The 18,671-nt window shown below is 38.0% G+C and overlaps 1 protein-coding gene across 1 annotated transcript in view; it reads left to right on the forward strand.

Moving 5' to 3' along the window:
* Positions 1 to 17,862, forward strand: part of VAPB (VAMP (vesicle-associated membrane protein)-associated protein B and C) — a 27,115-nt gene extending 9,253 nt beyond the window's left edge. The window contains exons 3-6 of the mRNA XM_009326867.1: positions 2,591 to 2,694; positions 4,969 to 5,049; positions 6,320 to 6,496; positions 8,676 to 17,862. Coding sequence (XP_009325142.1) covers positions 2,591 to 2,694; positions 4,969 to 5,049; positions 6,320 to 6,496; positions 8,676 to 8,834 — 521 coding nt within the window. The 3' untranslated portion in view covers positions 8,835 to 17,862. The remainder of the gene's footprint in view (positions 1 to 2,590; positions 2,695 to 4,968; positions 5,050 to 6,319; positions 6,497 to 8,675) is intronic.
* Positions 17,863 to 18,671: the final 809 nt, after the last annotated feature.

An 18,671-nucleotide genomic window follows, 5' to 3' on the forward strand; every position in this document is an offset into this window, starting at 1 on the left:
AAAACTGGTATCCATTTCTTTGGAAACACTTCAGAACAGGATGTGCATAAGGTCAGTTCTTAGTGTTTGAATTTTGAGAGAGACAAGTGGGCCGACAAATATAACTTGCGTTACTCATTCCATTGATCTCTCAATGACTTTGCAGTTTTTGCTTGTGGTAGAATACTTCTGGTGCTTTAGCTGTAGGGTGATCAATTTAGAAAGTGATTGAAATGCATATCTCTGCCTAATGGATGCTGGTGCTAGTAAACTTGAAGATCATGTTAATCATTTTGTTTCTTAGAGCTCTGGGTTCTGATGAAAGCCGGTCAGAAACTTTTGACCAGATGAGATGACTGATTTGATAAAGCATTTTGTAGGAACATACGCTTTTCATGTAGTTCTTGCATAAGGTCTGTAATTTCCAGTCAAAACAAAGGAGCCACATTCACAGCAGCAAATACTCCAGCAATTAGGGCAGTTACATGGAACTGATCTTTCACAGAACCCCCCAATAGTATGTGAATAAATGTTGAAATGGTTTGGCTTCCTCTTCAACAAAGTACATATTTTTGAGCTTCCCATCTGGCTTACAAGACATTTGCTGAATAATTTGTGTCAATGTGGCTTTCATGTATTGATCTAAAAATACAAGTGCTAACAACATTTGTACTGTCAAGCCCTCTCTAGCTGCTTGCTCTTATGATTCAGTGAATGGAATTCAGAGCAGCGATCGTTTAGCGTTTGAGAATGGCTTCAGCACTATCACTTAGGAAATAATGATTTTCAAATGAGCTTATAGTTGCACTCAGCAAAGCAAACTGATAAAAGTGCAGATCTGGAGAAGTTCCATAAACAGTGGATAGTTTTGACCTCCCAGTTGGATCCTTATACATTTTGTAGATTTGAAATAAGTTAGGTGTCTACTACAGGGGAGAAAAAATTACGCTGCTGCTTTTCAGTGATGTATCATGCAATGTTGAAATATGTGTGCTTTCACAGTGCAGTCACTTCTGTTTGGAAAAACAGTTTTAAAAGTAGCCTGTTAATTTGCAAGCATTTATTTTGGACTAGTATTTGATTACTGCAAGGTGAGTTAAAAATGTATAATAATTTTTAAAGCACCTCATCTGAGAGAATTTGCTGTCTTCCTTCTCTTCTGGCTTTAAAAGGCATGTGGTTGTTGATAGCCACGGATTGTGTGCATAAGAAAGATGGCACAGCCATAACATATTCTGCTCATTGAAGGAGGCAAATTGGTTTGACTTGCCTTCATTTGCAATAAATGGGATCTTTGGATATCGCCTTTATACAATAAACTCCTGCAATTAGTGCATATGAATTTGGGTACATAATGTTAATAGCACTAATACCTGAAAGTAATCCTAATTCTTGAACTGCTTCTCTTCTTAGTGAGTGAACTGAGGGACTGAAGTAGCCTCATGGGTCGTAAAATGTGAATTTTTAAACCTTACACCTTTTTTTATGTTAACAGTAATTCCAGTATATGCAAGCTTTGTTTTAAATTTGAGGGGGTGGTAGCTTTTTGCAATATCTAAAAACATGTTTGTGTAAACTGCTTTGCTTATTTTCACATATGTTCTGTCTCATGTTGAAGCCAAACCCATGTTTGTTAACGTCACACTAGCTATGTCGGCATGTATCTAGGTGTCATTTGCAAAATGTAGGGATTCTAAGTGACCGCTGTGATTAAAGAATATTCCATGTAAATGAAATACATAACTCTCCCTCTGCAAGTTACTTGAACATGTTAGTTCTTTACCCAAAAAGAAGAGACGTGGAAATTCCTAGTATTAAATAAATAAATTTTTTTTAAAAAGCACACCCATACCCCCAACCTGCTGTTCCTTGCCTTTGCCTCCTGAACACAGTCATTTTCTGCATAAGTAATTTCTGGAATGGTTGTGATTTTTGAATGGAGAGAAATACATTTCTTGTATACCTTTCAGAGGCGAAGTTTATATACCATTTAACCATAAACTTCTAGTTATAAATTGGTAACAAAATTTTGGCAACTTATTTTTGGAAGAGAAATACTTGTACTTGATAAAACAAACACTGTGAGACTCTTAAACTTTGTAGAGGAAATTTCCATCCTGAGACTTGAACCTCAAGATTTAAAATGTTGGACTTTGCCTCTGTAGCTTTTCTTGGGAACCACCAGCAATACTGTGTGTACAACTAATCAAAATGCCAGCTTGTTACTTCTGCCCCAAGGATGGAGGAAGAAAAAAAGATGTTTTCTTTGAGAATCTTTCCCTCTGTCCCAGAAGATATGTAAATTATCCTATTTACTATAAATTACTATTATTATCTTGCCATAGTTGTGTACGGAATATTGTAGTGATCAGCATTTCCAAGATTCTCAGACAGAAATCTAGACAGACTGAAGAAGTCTGTTTCTCTTAGCCTCTTAAAATTTTGTTTTAAAGTGAGGTTCCTGATCTCAGCTGCTGCTTTGGTCATAACGGACATACAACTTGAAACCATTTTAATGTTTGTATTTCTCAAATCTGGTAACTGTATCATCAGTGCATGACTGTGCATCAGAGCAATGTTAACATAATGTGTTTTGGGGTTTTTCTTGCAGTGATGCTACAGCCTTTTGACTATGACCCTAATGAGAAAAGTAAACACAAGTTTATGGTTCAGTCTATGTTTGCTCCAGCTGATACTTCAGATATGGAAGCAGTAGTAAGTATTGAAATTAATTAAAATGGACTTGTTTCTGATTTTATAATTTTGTAAGACCTTCTACTGTGTTCTTAAGGGCTGTTGTCAAGCCACACTGGAATGATCCTTGAAAGCTTCGCCAGATTTCCATCTCTCTGCATGGCAAGGTGTTTTCTGGTTATTTCAAGTCCCAGGAGTCTTGCACTGAAAGACACAGTTGGTGTCTGTGGTTGCTTCTTTAGGACACTGCTCTCAGTAATGGGATACCAAGCCATGAAACAAATGTTAAGTAGTTGTAATTTTTTTCAATATATTATTTTTTAGAAAGACCAACTTGAACTATATATTCTAAGAATATATAGAATATATTCTAAGTCTGTGGCATCTTTTATATTTTATGCCTCTACTCCCAGTCTTGAGTCTTCCCTTGAGAAGCTCCTTTTCCCAGCAAGAACCAGGAGGGTGATTTACAAGTATTGTATTTTTCTTTATCCCTACCTATGTCTGTTGTGGCTTAGGTAAATGAAAGGCCTTCATAGATTTTGTCCTGTGGATTACAAATAAGAGTAACGGAAGCATGTAGGTGCTGAAGCAAAGAAGGACAAAAGATGTAGAAATAATGTGTCAGGCTACATTAAGACAACTTGGAAAGGAACAAACCAGTATGTCAACTGGTGGCTTTCCTATAACAGCAAGATTTGCCACTGCAAGGAGGCACAAGGAAGCTTTTTCTAGTCTAGCTTTTGTTAGCTTGGAGAATACTCAGTAGGTATTGAGGACATAAAAAAGAAAAAAGGCCATTACTCTAAAGTGGGGGGCTTGTATGTGTTTGTATTTATGCATATTACTTAAAATGAAAACAGCCAACCCCAAAAAACCTCAGAGTACATATGATAGCTTTTTTACAGTAGTCTTTACAATATGCATCTTCTTCTGAATAGCTTTTTTAAGCTGTGGCACTCTGCAAGGTTAAGAATTTGCCTTCTGAAAGAGATTCATGGAACTATATTTGTTTAATGGCCTCAAAATAAGATCTAGTGGGAGAAACAGCAATAGTAATAAAATGTTTGCATCACTAGAAAGATAAGCCAGTCTGCCTTTCTCTCTAACTCTTTAATTTTTATGAGTTACTTTATACCGTGAAAAATGTTATTTTGCTAGCAAAGAATGTTTTTTAGGACCTAGATGGCCCTTTCAGTTTTCCAGAGCTCTCCAGACCAATATGATTTCTTTTCCTATAACACCTGATCATTTCTCAGTTTTGTTACCACTCTCCAAATCTCTTCCTATTCTGGATAAACAGGTGAGACAAATTACTAGAGTACTATAAAGCTTTCAACACTTCACAGGCAGCCAGTGAGCTCGAAATAGAATTCCGACTTCAGCCACAGAAGAGCTGACATACGATTCAGCTCTTTAGGATGAGTTAAATACTTCTTCAGGTTGCACAGGAGTTAGCCATAATTTGATACCTACTTGAGATACGCTGAGCAATACCATGCTACCAGAAGTATGGTCAAAGTGAAGAGAAGCATGTGGGAACTCCAGGACATAAATGTGGACAGTTCTTGCTGTATGTCACTAGTATGAATCAATCTTTTCAGTTCGGGTTACAGCTGATATCGAGCAAAGATTTGTAACTGTTAATCCCTATTAAAAAAAATGGAAGGAAACTTTTTTTATGGTAGACTCCTAGCTGAAGGGGAGAGAAGGATGAGAGAGGAAGCTATCCCTTTCTATATGTAGCACATCTGTTATTGTTTAGACATTGATGCTGAAAAATAAGGAGGTGGAAAACAAGGAGGGGGGAAGAGCAGTCCTGTAGTTCATACCAGTCAGGAAGAAAACCTCATGTGAAGTTTGAAAAGCTTGAATAGGAACTCCGCTGAACAAAGAATTCAGAACTGGAACTGTTACTGATTTGGGGTTTTGTTATCTTTCCCTTCCTTTGAATGCACTCCTCCTTTTTTTTTTTTTTTTAAATCAGGACCATAGCTCCCCCTATCTATGCTAATTACTCTTACACAGTTCCCAGTTCTCTCATAAATTAGCTGTGTAAGTTTCAGACTATTTAGAATGGTTTACTTCATAGTGTCTGGTCTTTCTTTACGGTACCACTCAGTTACGTATTTGGTTTCATTTTTCATCATGTATGTGGTTAATGGTAATGTGATAAACACCTGTGGAGTTTTTCCTGAGTAAGATGGTGTGATTTGTTTACATAATACACTGCATTTTCCATCTGCCTTATTATACTAACATGTTTAATATTTAATTAATATTAAATTATTCCAGTGGAAAGAAGCAAAACCTGAAGAACTCATGGATTCGAAACTTAGGTGTGTGTTTGAGCTACCAGCGGAAAATGATAAGCCTGTGAGTATTTTCAGATTCATATTGAGTGTTTTAACCTAATACCACAGTAAATCATGTGAAATGGCATGTTTATACAGACAGCTATATAAGCAAAAGACAGAACCCTCTGTTTCACTGCCTGGGTGGCATCACCCTTTGAAAACGCAATATAAACTAGTTCAAATCTTAGTGATGCTTAATGTAACTAGCAGCCAATTTGAACAACGTAAGTGCAACACAAGCACAAAGAAATCTTTGGGTTGACCTGTTTTCATTTAGTGAAAGATCACAGGATAAAGAATATTTTTTTAAAAATTGAAAGGTGCTGGATAGTGGTCATAAAGCTCAGAGTTTTTACTGAAGCAGTTATAACAGTCAGCAATATAAATTTGCCTGTCTAACACTCCTCTTTGCTTCCTTGATACAACACTGATTTTAGCAAGTAAATTGGTAGAAAGCTACTAAGGAAGACACAAATGCAGTTAGGGATTATATTGCAATTAGCAGCTATAATATTGTATATTATAATGTATAAACTTCTATTTAGTTGTAATTTTTTCTGTAATCCATAAAATTCATTGGGGCAAAACAAAACACAAGTAGTAACAAGATCCTATTACTTTATTCATACAGAGAAAATCTTCATGTTAAGACCTTGGTAGCAGTTTGGGTGGAGAGAGCGTGGTTTGGTTTTTATGAGAGCCAGGCCCTTTGCCTTCTAAAGTGCAGAACATGGAGAGGATCCAAAGGCAGTAAAGGGAGGAGGGTTTGGAGGTCTGCAGCTTGTTTCCTAACTTGGGTTGCAAGTTCCTCCATCACCACAGAAATGCAGAAAGATGGAGAGGTGATAGCCAGTTGTGGGGACTGAAGAGGGAGGGAACTGCAGCAGAGCAGGTGGGTAGTTCCTAGCAATACCCTGGTTCCTGGAGTAGCTGCTTGTGTTGTGCTTGGGGAGTGAGAGGTGAGGAGAGCACTAATACTCCAAAAGCAGACTGTGAACAAGTAAGTTTCCATTCATATTGTGGGACATGGTCTAAGGATATTTCCTTTTCTATATATGCAGGGGCTGAAAAGTCGAGGTCATTCTGTCTGCACTTATTGCTGCTGATCTGGTGTTTTCTGTGAAACAGAAAGGGGAAGTAAAGGTTACAGGAGGAAAAATGTTTATTTCTTTTGATACAGGCACGTTTCAGGTGTGCACAGACAATTTTACCTGATTCTCTTCCTAAATATCAGGTGTGTGGTGTGGTGTTAATAACTAACCAACAGTCACTCTATCCTTTTTTAACAGCATGACATAGAAATAAATAAAATTGTATCCACAACTGCAACAAAGACAGATTCCTCTGTAATGTCTAAATCAATAAGTTCTTCTTTGGATGATACTGAAGTTAAGAAAGTAATGGAAGACTATAAGAGGCTTCAAGTAGAAGTTCAGAGGTTACGAGAGGAGAATAAACAGTTTAAGGTAAAGGTACTTTTTTTTTTTTTCCAGATTTACCCCTTTCCTGAAAAAGAAGCTTCCGACTTAGAAGCTTGGTTACCTGACCTTGGCACAATATTTTAATATTGTCTATAAATTAAAAGATAATTTAGGTTTCTTTTCTATAAACTGTGAAAAAGTGTTGAAATCGGTGCTTCCTTTGAAAGGAGCGTACAAGTCATGCAGTCAGAGAAACTGATTGGATAGCAACCCAAAGTAATGAATTCCCTCTCTTTTTTTCTTTTCTCACCTAATTTTCTCAGTCTGAATTAAGTATTCAGTGTTGGATTTGGCCCTGTTCTCTCAAACTGATGGGAGCTTGAGGGCAGCGTCATGCAAATACTGAGTGTTTTAGTAATTGCACCTATAATATGCAGTTAAAATGACCAGAGTAAGACAGATTAATAGGAAATATGCTTCCTGTCATATCCAGCACATCACTGTGAAATCAAGTAATTGAGAAGCCTTTATCACCATGCTGAAAAACTGTTTTTACAGTAGTTTCATTTGTTGTAAAAGTCTAGTTTCATAGATAACAGCACCAATGAAAATTGGGAATTTGTGACTATTGGAGCCCAATGAAAGGAACTCTGTCCGTCAGCTCGGATGCTGCTTGGCTGGCTGATGCATGAAGAAATTCTTTAAACACTTGTAAACCAGTTTTGTTTTGCACGTAGAAATAACATATGTATATAGTTGAGACACGACCTTAACTTCTCCTTGTGTTCTTGTTTTGCCAGCGTTTCACAGTACTATAAGTTCTATATGATTTTTTTTTCCAAATCAGTCTTGAATAAACACTCTACAGGAGTTATCTAGAATTGAGCTGATGTCTTACAGTAATGTCTTAAAACAGTGAGCTGTTTGTTCCCTTTGTGGAGTGTTAGAAACATCTGTAAAACATCAGAAAACAATGTTAAATTACTGCCAGCCACCAGGTTCTGTCAGTGTCAGGCTAGAGTCGCTGTCAAAAGGAAGTTAAAATATTTAAAATGAAAATGTGTTGTTTCTAGCAGTAAAATTACTATATAGGTAAACAACATTTTATTGTTTGCAAAAGTCAGTTGTCCCCATCCAGACTTGTAGCAGTAGTGAGGTATCAGGTAGTCTGTAACTTTTTTTTTAATTATTATTTATTCATTAAAATATTTCCTCCAGAACGTTGGGTGCCCCTTTAAATTCAAAAGTGAGAAACACTGACATACACTGAGCCTTTCGAATTTCACTTATCTGACAATTTCTAAGGCTGCAGTAATTTTTATAAAATTTTATTTCTTGAGTATTTTATTTATGTGTAGACTGGAGGCTTTTGCTTCAGTATCTTATACTTCTGCACTATAATACTGTATCACATAAAGTCTAACACTTGCTTCAGCTGTATACAAGTTAGGTCACAAAAGGCTCACTTTACCCTCTCCTAAAGTGCTCTGTGTGTGGAATGGAGTGTGCTAACACACAGCTGTGCTGCACAACAGTTTAGATCAAGATGTGGGGAACATCGTCTCCACTTGAAATAGTAATATCTGGTGTTTTGGTGTTGTTTTATCTGTTGTCTCATACATCTTTATATCAAGAGAGCTGTCAAACTCATACCAAGAAAACATCCTAATTATTGCCATTACTTTCATGTCAAAATGTCAGCATTAATATGATGGGGGAAATAGATTTCCCTCCAAATGCTGGTAAAATTTGCTTGTGACATGTAACTAGGGGAATGATGAGTATAATTGCCTTAAAGTTGTATATTTTTCACAACCTGTCTTAGTTATATTGAAAAGCATTTTCCCCAACAGTAGTATATTTGCTTACAGAGCAAGAAAAGCATCTTCATGTCATTCCCTCCGTCAGTGTTTTTGAAGTTCTGGAGCTGTCTCCAGACCCTGGACAAGTGTTCTTGCAGGCTTCCTCATTGCTTCCCCTATTACCTTAGTCAGCAGGAGAAAACTTCCAAGAGCATGTGGTTTTGCTCTGCTCATCAAGTAGATACAGAATTCCTCTCCTACCTCGCTACCCTTTCCTTCTCAGGATTATCTAGGAAATAGAGCTCTAATTTAGCTGTAAATTAGCTTTTGCCTATTTTATTATGCCCACCTAAAATAAATATGATAATGGTGAATATTTAAAGCTTTTTTTCAGTAGAAGTAATCAATATATCTTCCTTTAGGAAGAAGATGGACTGCGGATGAGGAAGGCACCCCAGACAAACAACCCAATATCTGCTTCTGCAGCTGCTGTCAAGGACGAAGGGCTCAGCTCCAGACTACTTGCTTTGGTGGTTTTGTTCTTTGTCTTTGGTGTAATTATAGGAAAAATAGCCTTGTAGAGGCAGCATGCTGGAAATTGTAAATTGGTTTGATGGTTCTGCCATATCATTGGATTAAATTTATTCATAACAATGTTTAAAAAAAAAATTAATGTATGACATCTCACAGGTCTTGCCTTTAAATTACCCCTGCACAAATACTATGTAACATAATCTAGAAAGTTTAAAATGTACAATGAGTGAATGAATGAAAGAGAATATGCTTCAGTGATGAAGGGGGGGAGAAAATCATGATTTAACACTACCATGGAATATTGTATATGTCATTTTAAACATTCTTAGACCCTGGTACATGTTGCTGGATTACCTCTTTTTAAAAAAAAAAAGGAAAAAAAAAAAGGAAAAATAGAAAAAGTATTCCTCCACTGCTGGAGCTGGCCCTATTGGATGTTTGGAGCTGGGTTAGGCAGGAGGTGTTGATAACTTCTGTAAAATACGTTAATCCACCATTCTGCTCATAAATTTAACAGTTTCTGTCAGTGTCTTCAACTCTGTGCAAGTTACCAATTTCTTGGCACTTAAATGAATAGTGAGAAGCTGAAAAGAATTGTATGTGGCAATGCTGAATGTGCTAGGCATCATTAAGAGGCATATATTGACTGGTATGACACTCATTTGGACTAAAGGTCAATGCCTTGTTCTCATAAAGGGACCAAGCTACATTGCTGTTGGTTCATTTAGTTGAATTAAAATGTTATTCAGAGATGTTTAATGCATATTTAACTTATTTAATGTATTTCATCTCATGTTTCCTTATTGTCACAAAATTGACTAATACTATATGGTATGAAAAGGCACCTGTTTAAAGCCAGTGACTAGAACTAAAAATTTGCTGCTGTAGTGATGCGAGATTCTTCTGCCTCCTGGTGTTTTGGGCACTACACAATTGTTGGGAGTTTTGATCATCTGAGCATTGGATAAACAGTGGTCAGGAAACTGTTTTTGTATGTAAATAAGTCTATCTAGGGGAAAAAATATTAGTAGTAAACTAGTCCTATGCCGTAAAAGACCAATCCTGTTTGACTATGTAGCATCTTAAAAAAAAGAAAAAAAAAAAAGAAAAGAAAAATTAAATAAAGCCCCCAAATTAATGTTTCCTTTGTTACTTTTGTCATGCTCTCACAGTTTTAGGGGGGGGGAGGAAACAGTATTCTCTGTCAACTTAGTTTGTTTATGGCATAAGGAAACTTGCAGCCTTGTTTCAGGGTGAATTTTTTTTTCCCAGTCTAATTTTAAAATCAATCCGAACAACCCCATCGTGAGCCTGATATACATAAGTGTTGTTCCGAGTAACCATGCTGACTGCTGAGGTACAAGGTAATTTCCCGTTTTTCAGTTTAGTTGGGTTCAGTAGTTAAGACGCTTGATAGCATGTTGAAAGTAAGGTTAAGGTAATTTTGTTTCTAAGCATACTTTTAGTACAAAATACATAAACTGAATGCGTTTTAACATGTTGAACTTCATGAAATAGCTTTTGAGCAGGTAAATTCCCATATATTCTTAGATGGTAGGTCCAAAAACCATCGGTGGTAACAGTTTTTGTAACACCTTTCAGGATTAAGATATGTCTTTTAAAAGTGACTTCTTTCATTCCTTTATTATTCCTGTGATTTCTTGAGAAAGCTGTTGGGGCTGCAGCCTATTACACTCGTTGACCTTTGTATTTGTTCCACTTGTGTCTCAAGGATTTCCTGCTTTGCAAGTGCAAATAAGTCAAATTTTATGTGAGGTTTAATAAGAAAATAGGAGGAAAAAATCTTAACTGGTGTGTTCAGCTTATGAACACAACTCTGGAAGTACTTCTGGAAGATTCAACAGAAATGAGAAGTGTATCTTTAGCATTTCAAAATGCTAGTGCCTTGTCTGCTCAGGATGGAAGTGACAAAGCTATTAAAGTATGCCTGTAAAGGGCAGAGAAGATGAGATGAGCTGGAAAGAACGAAGCAGTGAGTTCAGTGTGACAAATTGGGCGGAACTGATCAAGAAAAAGATACTTTCTGGGCAGTAGAAGCTAAAGAAAACTTATACTTGAAACATTTTAAAAACCTTTTCACAAAGACAAGGTTGTAAGTGATGTTGCAAAATTAGTTTTCATGGCTTCGAAGAATATAATTGAGAACACCTTTACTGAAGGGAGACTGAGCTATGCAGTATTTTTTTTAAGAGGCTGTAAATATCTTGATCTCACTAAAAATGTGTTATCAGAAGAGCTGAATTCCTAATTTGCTTTAAAAAAAAAATTAACTTTTTTGACAGCCCCTTTGTTCTGTTGAAAAACAGCCTCAAAGTTTGGTTTTAAAAAAAAATAAAAATCGCTGTCTTTGCAGGGTAAAGGGGGAGGATCGAAGCTTTAAATTGTGAGTATATCTGTAATAATGTTCCAGGCAAATTTTACACACAGTTAGCTACCACAGTTGACTTTGCTGGCACAGGCAGCTCCCAGGTGAAGGTGAAAGCCAGCAGAATGTCTGTCCTCCTTCCAGTGTTCAGTTGTCACTTCTTAGTGATCTGTGACAACTTGGAACTTTAAATTATTTGTGAGCAAAGTTGTTCCTGTTGTTTGCACTCCAGGATTATGAAGAGGTCCCAGAAAACACTCTCATGCTTTGCTAGATGCCTTACAAATGCGTGATCAAGGAGACCAACAAACAGAGGACTGTAGTTAGTTAAGGATCTGTTGGTAATGACTGTAGCCTGCAGCTGGGGCCGGCCCACACCATCAGTCCTGAACAAGGCTGTTAAATTAACTGCTTACATTTTGGAACTTAACAAAATTCTGAGGTATCTCCTAACCATTTCTGAGAAGAGCAGGAACAGAGGGTAGCGCTCAATTGTCTGGGTAATGCTTTGCTTTTGCTGAGCTTACAATAAAATGACTGATCAGTGGAATCCTTATTACCTGTCTATTTGACCGGACCCTTCTTTCATATGCAGTAGAAAGAAATCTAAGAATGTTTTTTCTTCCAAGGTTCCAAAAAGGCCAGTCTGTAGATACGTTGCAAAAATATATTGGATAGATGTTCTTAAGCCGCGTGGATCTTTTGTAAGTTGTTCCTTACATGATGACACCAGAGCAAATGTTTTCATGAAGTATTCATAGAAAGTGAATTATTCTGGAGGGCATTGTATATCTTAGGAAGTTATGCATGAAACATAGAGTTTCTAAATAAGATTGTCTGGTGTCCTTGCACAACACCAGATATTAGAAAACTGTAATTCATACATGATAGTAGAAATCAAGTTATTACTTAACCTAATTATTGTCCTTACTGTTATTTTAAGATGCCCGCTTGCATATACATTTATTGTTAATTTTTGTAAGAGCCAGTAGAGGCTGCTTAGGTAGTCTTCATTTTGCGGAGCTTTACACTCCTGTCTGCACTCTTTGGGCAAATTTGGTATGAATAGATATCTAAAATGTCTTGAAGCCTAGTACTGGGAAATGAATGCAAAATGGTTTCTACTATTTTCGTGTAGTTATCCACATCTTAAAGCAAATACTCCATGCATGAATGATGATAACTATTGCTCTGCCCTGGCAGTTGTCAGCTGTGAATGCACAACTGGAACAATTGCATATGCAAGCTAGGCACCCAGTTTCAAGTTACTGTTGAATAGCCTTGGGGATTGAAGAGCAAGATAATACCACGTGTGTCATGTTGAGAGGGATTGATGTACCATGATGTAATTTTCTAAAAATACAGGATTGTAATAGCTTGATAGTGGTATTCCATGTTACTTTTTTGTCCTGAAATGCTGTTAGTGGGATAAAGTTGGAACCTCACTTTGCAAATCACTAGAGTTTCTTCTCACCAATAAACTATAAAGGGTTTCTATTCACTGCACATGTAAACTTGCAATTCTTATTATAATCTTGACTTAGCAGTCAGCATATTTACATAGCGGTGTGCACGCAAAAATGGATTGTTAGTGTCTTAAGACACTTGATGTTGCAGGTGCCTAATGAAAGAAAACTGTCATCCCTTTTCCTTAGAAAATATGTATGACACTTTCATCTGTTAATTGGAACGCTTCCTTAATTCTTGGGCACAATAGTGACTTCACTGTAGTGTTCTAAGTTTTTGAAACTATGTTTTTGTTGCTCTACACAATGTCCTGAAATGCCATATCCTGAGTCCTGTTTTCTATATAAAGTAACTGAGAAAAAAGCACAACCAAAAATCCCTGTTTGAAATTAAAGAACTTGTAAAACAAGCACTCTGAACTTCATGTTTGTTGTGGCTGTGTTACAGCTGCAATAGTACTTCACAGCAGCACTAGAGCAGCTTGGGGTTGGAGAGCCACTTTTTCATTGTTTGAAAATGGGTTAGCGTCCGTTACTCAAATCCTCAAGTGAGCAAGTTGAGAAGGGACAGGTGGTGAGTGAATTTCAGTGTACATACTTGAGATTTTTTTTTTTGAGTCAGAAACACTAATATAAAAAGAAGAAAGTAATCTGTACAGGAGTGAGATTAGTTCAATACCATATGTGGAAGCTACTATTCTTTGTAATCAGATACATGTCTACAAATTTAATTTACCAATTAGAAAATATTTGTATAAACCAATGTTTAGGCATTTTATAAAGAAAAGCAGCTACTGGGCAAGGCTGCTTGCTCATACAGTGAAACCTAGCAGTTCTCTAGATACACTTCATTAAAAGATGACAATGGGATACAATGCTAGTATAAATCATCTGTTACAGTTAGATAAATAGTGGGATTTATTGTTGAAGCAGGGCAATGCTGATCCTTCGACCATGTCCAATTAAGATTTCTTATGCTGACAGCTTCATGTATACTGAATCACTTTGTCTAATGGGTGTCAGTGCAAAAGTGACGTTACTCATTATGCTGTTATTAACTTTATTTTGATTAGCTTCAGAGGACAAAGTAATTGTGTGTTTCCACTACTCAAATGTGCCTAACTATAGAATTTGTTTGTTTTATTAATGGGTTGATTTTTTTTTACTGGATAAACGTAGATTATTTTTTAAAATAACACAAGTAAGAGCCAGCCAGAAATCTCCTACATGTAATATTCTAATAAGCATGCACTTGCACGCTTCCAAAATGACTATATACCTGTCATTTACTCCGCCGTTTCCTGTGCCTTCATTTCCTTTTACAGAACTGCTCTCACATTTGTACTTTGAAGAGTAAAACTTTTAAAAACTTTACTAAACTTCTATGTAGATCTTTTTGCCTCCCGGTCCAGGCCTAAGTTTGTCCTGAAGCTTCTCTGTGAGTGAAAACTACAAAAAGGAACACTGAGTCTACGAGTACAGAAAAGAGGCTGCTTTTCCTTGAAGCAAACTTGAACTTTGGATCTTTCCTCCTATGATCTGTCATTAGAAAATGGCCTTTTCCAGATGGCAAAACAAAAGAAGTTAAGAAAACAAATGAATTAAGAAGAATTAATTGAAGCCACATACTACAAGGAGACATTATACATCTGGCATTTCTGTTTATGTTTCTGCATCAGTACATTTCATTCCTATTTAGTAAGTTCCAAATTTTGTGATTTTTTTTTTTTTTTTTCAAGATTCGAAGTGGTCATGAAGAACTGAAGAACAGCCCGTGGTAACGTATTGTTCCCAGTTTAGCTGTACTTCCTTTTTTTAATAAAATCTTTTTCTTCAGTGGGTAAACTCGCAAGATTAGAAAAGCCTCTTGAACTCCCTCATGTCTGAGTTGGCAAAATTCCCATGCACCATTATCCACACACAACTACTTTTAAGACCTTTATTAATGCTGTGCAAAATCAAGCACTCAGAAGCTAGGAAATGGCAAAACCAAGTTTGTGCACTGTTAGTTTGGCTGCTTTTTGTGAGTACGTTGCAGTATCTGATCAAGCCTTCAGTACCTGATCAGTGAGCTAAGGCTGCCCAGAAGGTGTCTAAAACTGCCCAACTTTGTGTACCTGACCTTATGTAATCGTAAGGTCTCAAGATATGTATAATTAGGTTTTTAAAAGTTGAACTTAAGAAATGGCATCATGGTATTACGTGTAACCCACGTGTGTCACCCATCCTTTATGTTCGGCCTATGGACACCCGTTCTTGACCTAAGCATCCGATGTAGCGGTGAGGAACTCTGAGCTGAAGCAGCAGGTTTTGTTTTCACATTTCACTGGCAGGCCACACGCAAGTGCGATTGGAGCCAGGAATTTTTGCTTCAGTTCTGAGCCCAAAGGAGCGTTTCTGTGAAGGCTGCAGACTCTCCAGCCCAATTGCTTCCCCAGTCTATTCTGCCCAAGCTGTCACATCTCGCTCCATTCCCTCCCTCAGCCCTTTGGTTCAAGTCATCCTTGTTCCTTCACTGCTCCTTAGCAAAGAAACTGATGTTCAGCCCAGTGTCTTTAAATGGCTTTTCTCCTCTGCTGCCTATTTATTTTCCATCTCGGTCTCTTTCTTCCCATCGCCCCTCCAGTCTTGCTCTTCCCTGACGGCCTGTCCCGCAGGCAGACTGACTGCAGACTGACTGCCTTCGGGCCCACGGGAGCGCTCTGTGGCTGCACCCAGGCTTCCTGGCAGAGCGCTCCCCTGGCATCTCTAACTCTGGTCCCAGATGCCTTTTCCCATCCTAGGGAACCACTCACCTTTCTGCTTCCTCTTTGATCAAACTCGTTCCTTCTTCCTCTTCACTCTACGGATTTTGGAGCAATGAGTCTTCTCTACCATCTCCTTTCTGTCTCCAGCCTTTTTCTGCTGTTTCAATGCAGCACATTTATTTATAGTAAATAGCATGCTTTTATATTCAGTGTGGATTGTTTTTCAAATGAAGCACTATCTCAATGCTGTTAATATATCCAGAAGTGTTTTAAAACTTTTTTGTGTGTGTTGTTTCAGTTTAAGAATTGTTTGGGTAATCTAGAATGCAAAATCCATTCTAAGGTATTCTAAAGAGGGGGGGCATGAAGGTGGCTAATTGGAAAAATAACGTTACTGTTAAGTGAGCTGTGCAGAGGAGATCAGACCTATGACTATGCTTGTCCGGCTTTAAATTTTTGTGCCTGCTAGAGAAGCAAAAAATCGCAAAGGCAACTTGTCTGAGTAGCATATGATATTAAAGAAGGTACAAAAGACTTTCATGCTCAGACTTAGTGCAGGAAGCTCGTAAATGTATTCAGAGTGTTTGAAAACTATTTTTCTCTGCTTTTTGGAGTGTTAAAAAAATGATTAAACTTTTGAGAAGTATTACGTAAGAAGTGAATGGGGAAGAGTTTTCCAAGACACGTGCCTGTTATCATTGACTTTCAGCTGGTACTAACCTGCCAGTGCATCTGTTAGCCTGGTTTTTCTTCACAGGTATAATAAAAAGCTGTATATTTATTTTACAGTTGAAAGGAATCCAGTAGTCAGGACTGATGTTTGTTGTCTATGTCCTAGACCTGTTTTTCTAATGCAGTGTTACACGTGAAACACAGTTATTTGGTTTTGTCTCGTTTATGTCAGATAAAGATAAATGAGTCGCAGAACTAGAAGTTGGTGGTTACTGTGGGATCCTGATTACATTCAAGTTAGGCGATATGCCACGCAAACTGCTAATAAAGGTAATTGGTGCTTCAAAAGGGCATAGCTGAGCAAATCTCGTATCAAATCTGGTAGTGAAGAAGAAATTAGATGGAAAACTGAATTAGAATTGGCAGTTTTCTAAGTGAAAGCTATAAAATGGCCAAAAACCCAACAATTTTGCAATTGAGAAGGGGGACAACTTTGGCTAACTGCCCATCCTGTTTCAGTGATGAAATGAAGGGAAAAATTAGATGTAAAGCAATACAAAACAAATAAGAAAAAGGGAAGCTGACAGCAATCAACTCAAAATGAGAGTTACGAAGTGCAGAAAATTAATAAGGAAAGCAATAGCCAAAGGAAAGGAAAAATGTATGGGTGGGAGTGCTTGGAGAGGGGGAGAGAGAGCTGAAGTTCAGAGGAAATCTTTGCGGTAGGATAAGGACCATTACTAGATGCAGGTGGTAAAACTGCTGGGGATGATGTAAGAGAACTGGATGCCATTCATTAGCAGTGCTTAATATTAAAAATCAACATTTTAAAATTCAGGTCTAGAAACCTTCTATCGGTATTTCTAAGGGACATGCCTGGGGCAGTCTCTGACCTGCTGATGAGAAGGATGGCAGACAGGACAGGACGGCCCCGGCTGAAGTGCTTAACTAGCTTGAGGCCCCCAGGGAAGGCATGAAAAAGGAGCTGAATGTTAGTGAAGGAGCGTGATGCAAGTCATTTCATTGTATCTTTGGTTTTCGGTTTTCTTGGGGATTAGAGTGAACTGAGTATATCTGGGCCCCTGCAAAACTTGGTGTTTTCTGACAGTCGGAGGCCCTTTAGAAGGTCGTTCAAAGAGAACCATAATGAAATGGGGATGCTCATAGAAGGGTTCTGCTGGGACCCGATATGATTTAGTGGTTCCAGGTCACTGGTGAAGATAGGTAGAAAATCACTACTGATAAAATGTTAACATGACAAAAATATCCATACCCAGGACGAGTGACTAAGAGCTCCACACGTGTTCCCAGTGCAGTCCCAGGGTGAAAGACTAATGAGTAAGAATGTGTTCTTGTTTTTAATTACCGTTAGCAGTAAGTGATTATACTTCTGTATGTCTCAGCTGTGAGAGTTGGGAATTTTGGATGCAATTTGGATATTTACATTTTAAAAGAGAAGCTGAGTAATTGGAACGGATGCAAAAAAAGATCAAAAATTACTGGTGGAGTGTGAAAATGCCTCAGAGAGGGCGAGAGAGAAACTCAGTTGGCTGAGTTTATCTACCAAAATTGAGAATGTCTTGATTACAGTGCACAAGTACCTTCACGGGGAGAAAATATTGAACACTGCAGCTCTCTGATCTTAAAAAGAGCAACACAACAAGAATCACTGACTGGCAATCAAAGCCAGGCAAATTCAAATTGGAAAAAGGCACAAATTCTTAAGAGAGAATAACTGTGTAATTTAGGAATGTTTCTCCAAAAACTGTGAACAGAACAATAAACGTTATGATATTTATGCAAATAGCTTTTTCATGGCTTTTTTTTCTTTCAGAAGTATACTTAAAGGGGGGGAAACAGAGGACAAAGAGGCTCCTGATGAGGCTTTCATAGGGAAGTTGAGTCAGCATAGCCCATCCGTCGTGCAGAGTTGTGGAGCTGTGTCTAAACATCCAGTGCTGCTGGACCCGGCGGTGGTTCACCTGCTGTGGGAGGAGGTGGGAGCTTTCTCAAGTGTTGTTGCATAAGTACGTGGTGTTGTCCTGTAACTTCTTACATCATGTTAATCCCATCACCACCTTGAAAGGATCTGTGGTCTTGGAGGAGCTTTTACACCATGCAATATCCGAACACTTGCTAAGTTTAATACATTTCCATACTATGTAAATGAAAAAAAAAAAAAGGATCTGCACACATCTTATTCTTGGGGGTAAATGTAGGGCAGGAGTTGCCTTCCCCCTCTTCCACCCACCCTCCAAAGATAGCACAAGGCTGTTCCCTATCTTGCCATGGACATCCTTGGGTCCTGCAGAAACATGTAGTGTTGCTGATTTGAGTCACAGGAGCCTTTCCTCTAGGTTGCGGTGAGTGACCGCTCTAGCGTGGTGATGGGAAAGAGGTCTGCTGAAGAAAAGGTTCTGCCGCGTGTGTGGTTTGCCGAGATGCAGCTGGGCTACCCCGGACTTGCCATGATTCATAGCATCTCAACGGGGACATCCCAAAGGAGACGGCACATTCTCCAAGATGCACTTCCAGTTCTTCAAATGTTTGCCCGTGGATCTCCCCGCAGTAGCAGGCAACAAAACACAACCCTTAGAAACGGGGAGGTATTTT

The sequence above is a fragment of the Pygoscelis adeliae genome, unplaced genomic scaffold, assembly GCF_000699105.1.
Source record: "Pygoscelis adeliae isolate BGI_AS28 unplaced genomic scaffold, ASM69910v1 Scaffold286, whole genome shotgun sequence".
In the NCBI taxonomy this organism is placed as follows: Eukaryota; Metazoa; Chordata; class Aves; order Sphenisciformes; family Spheniscidae; genus Pygoscelis; species Pygoscelis adeliae.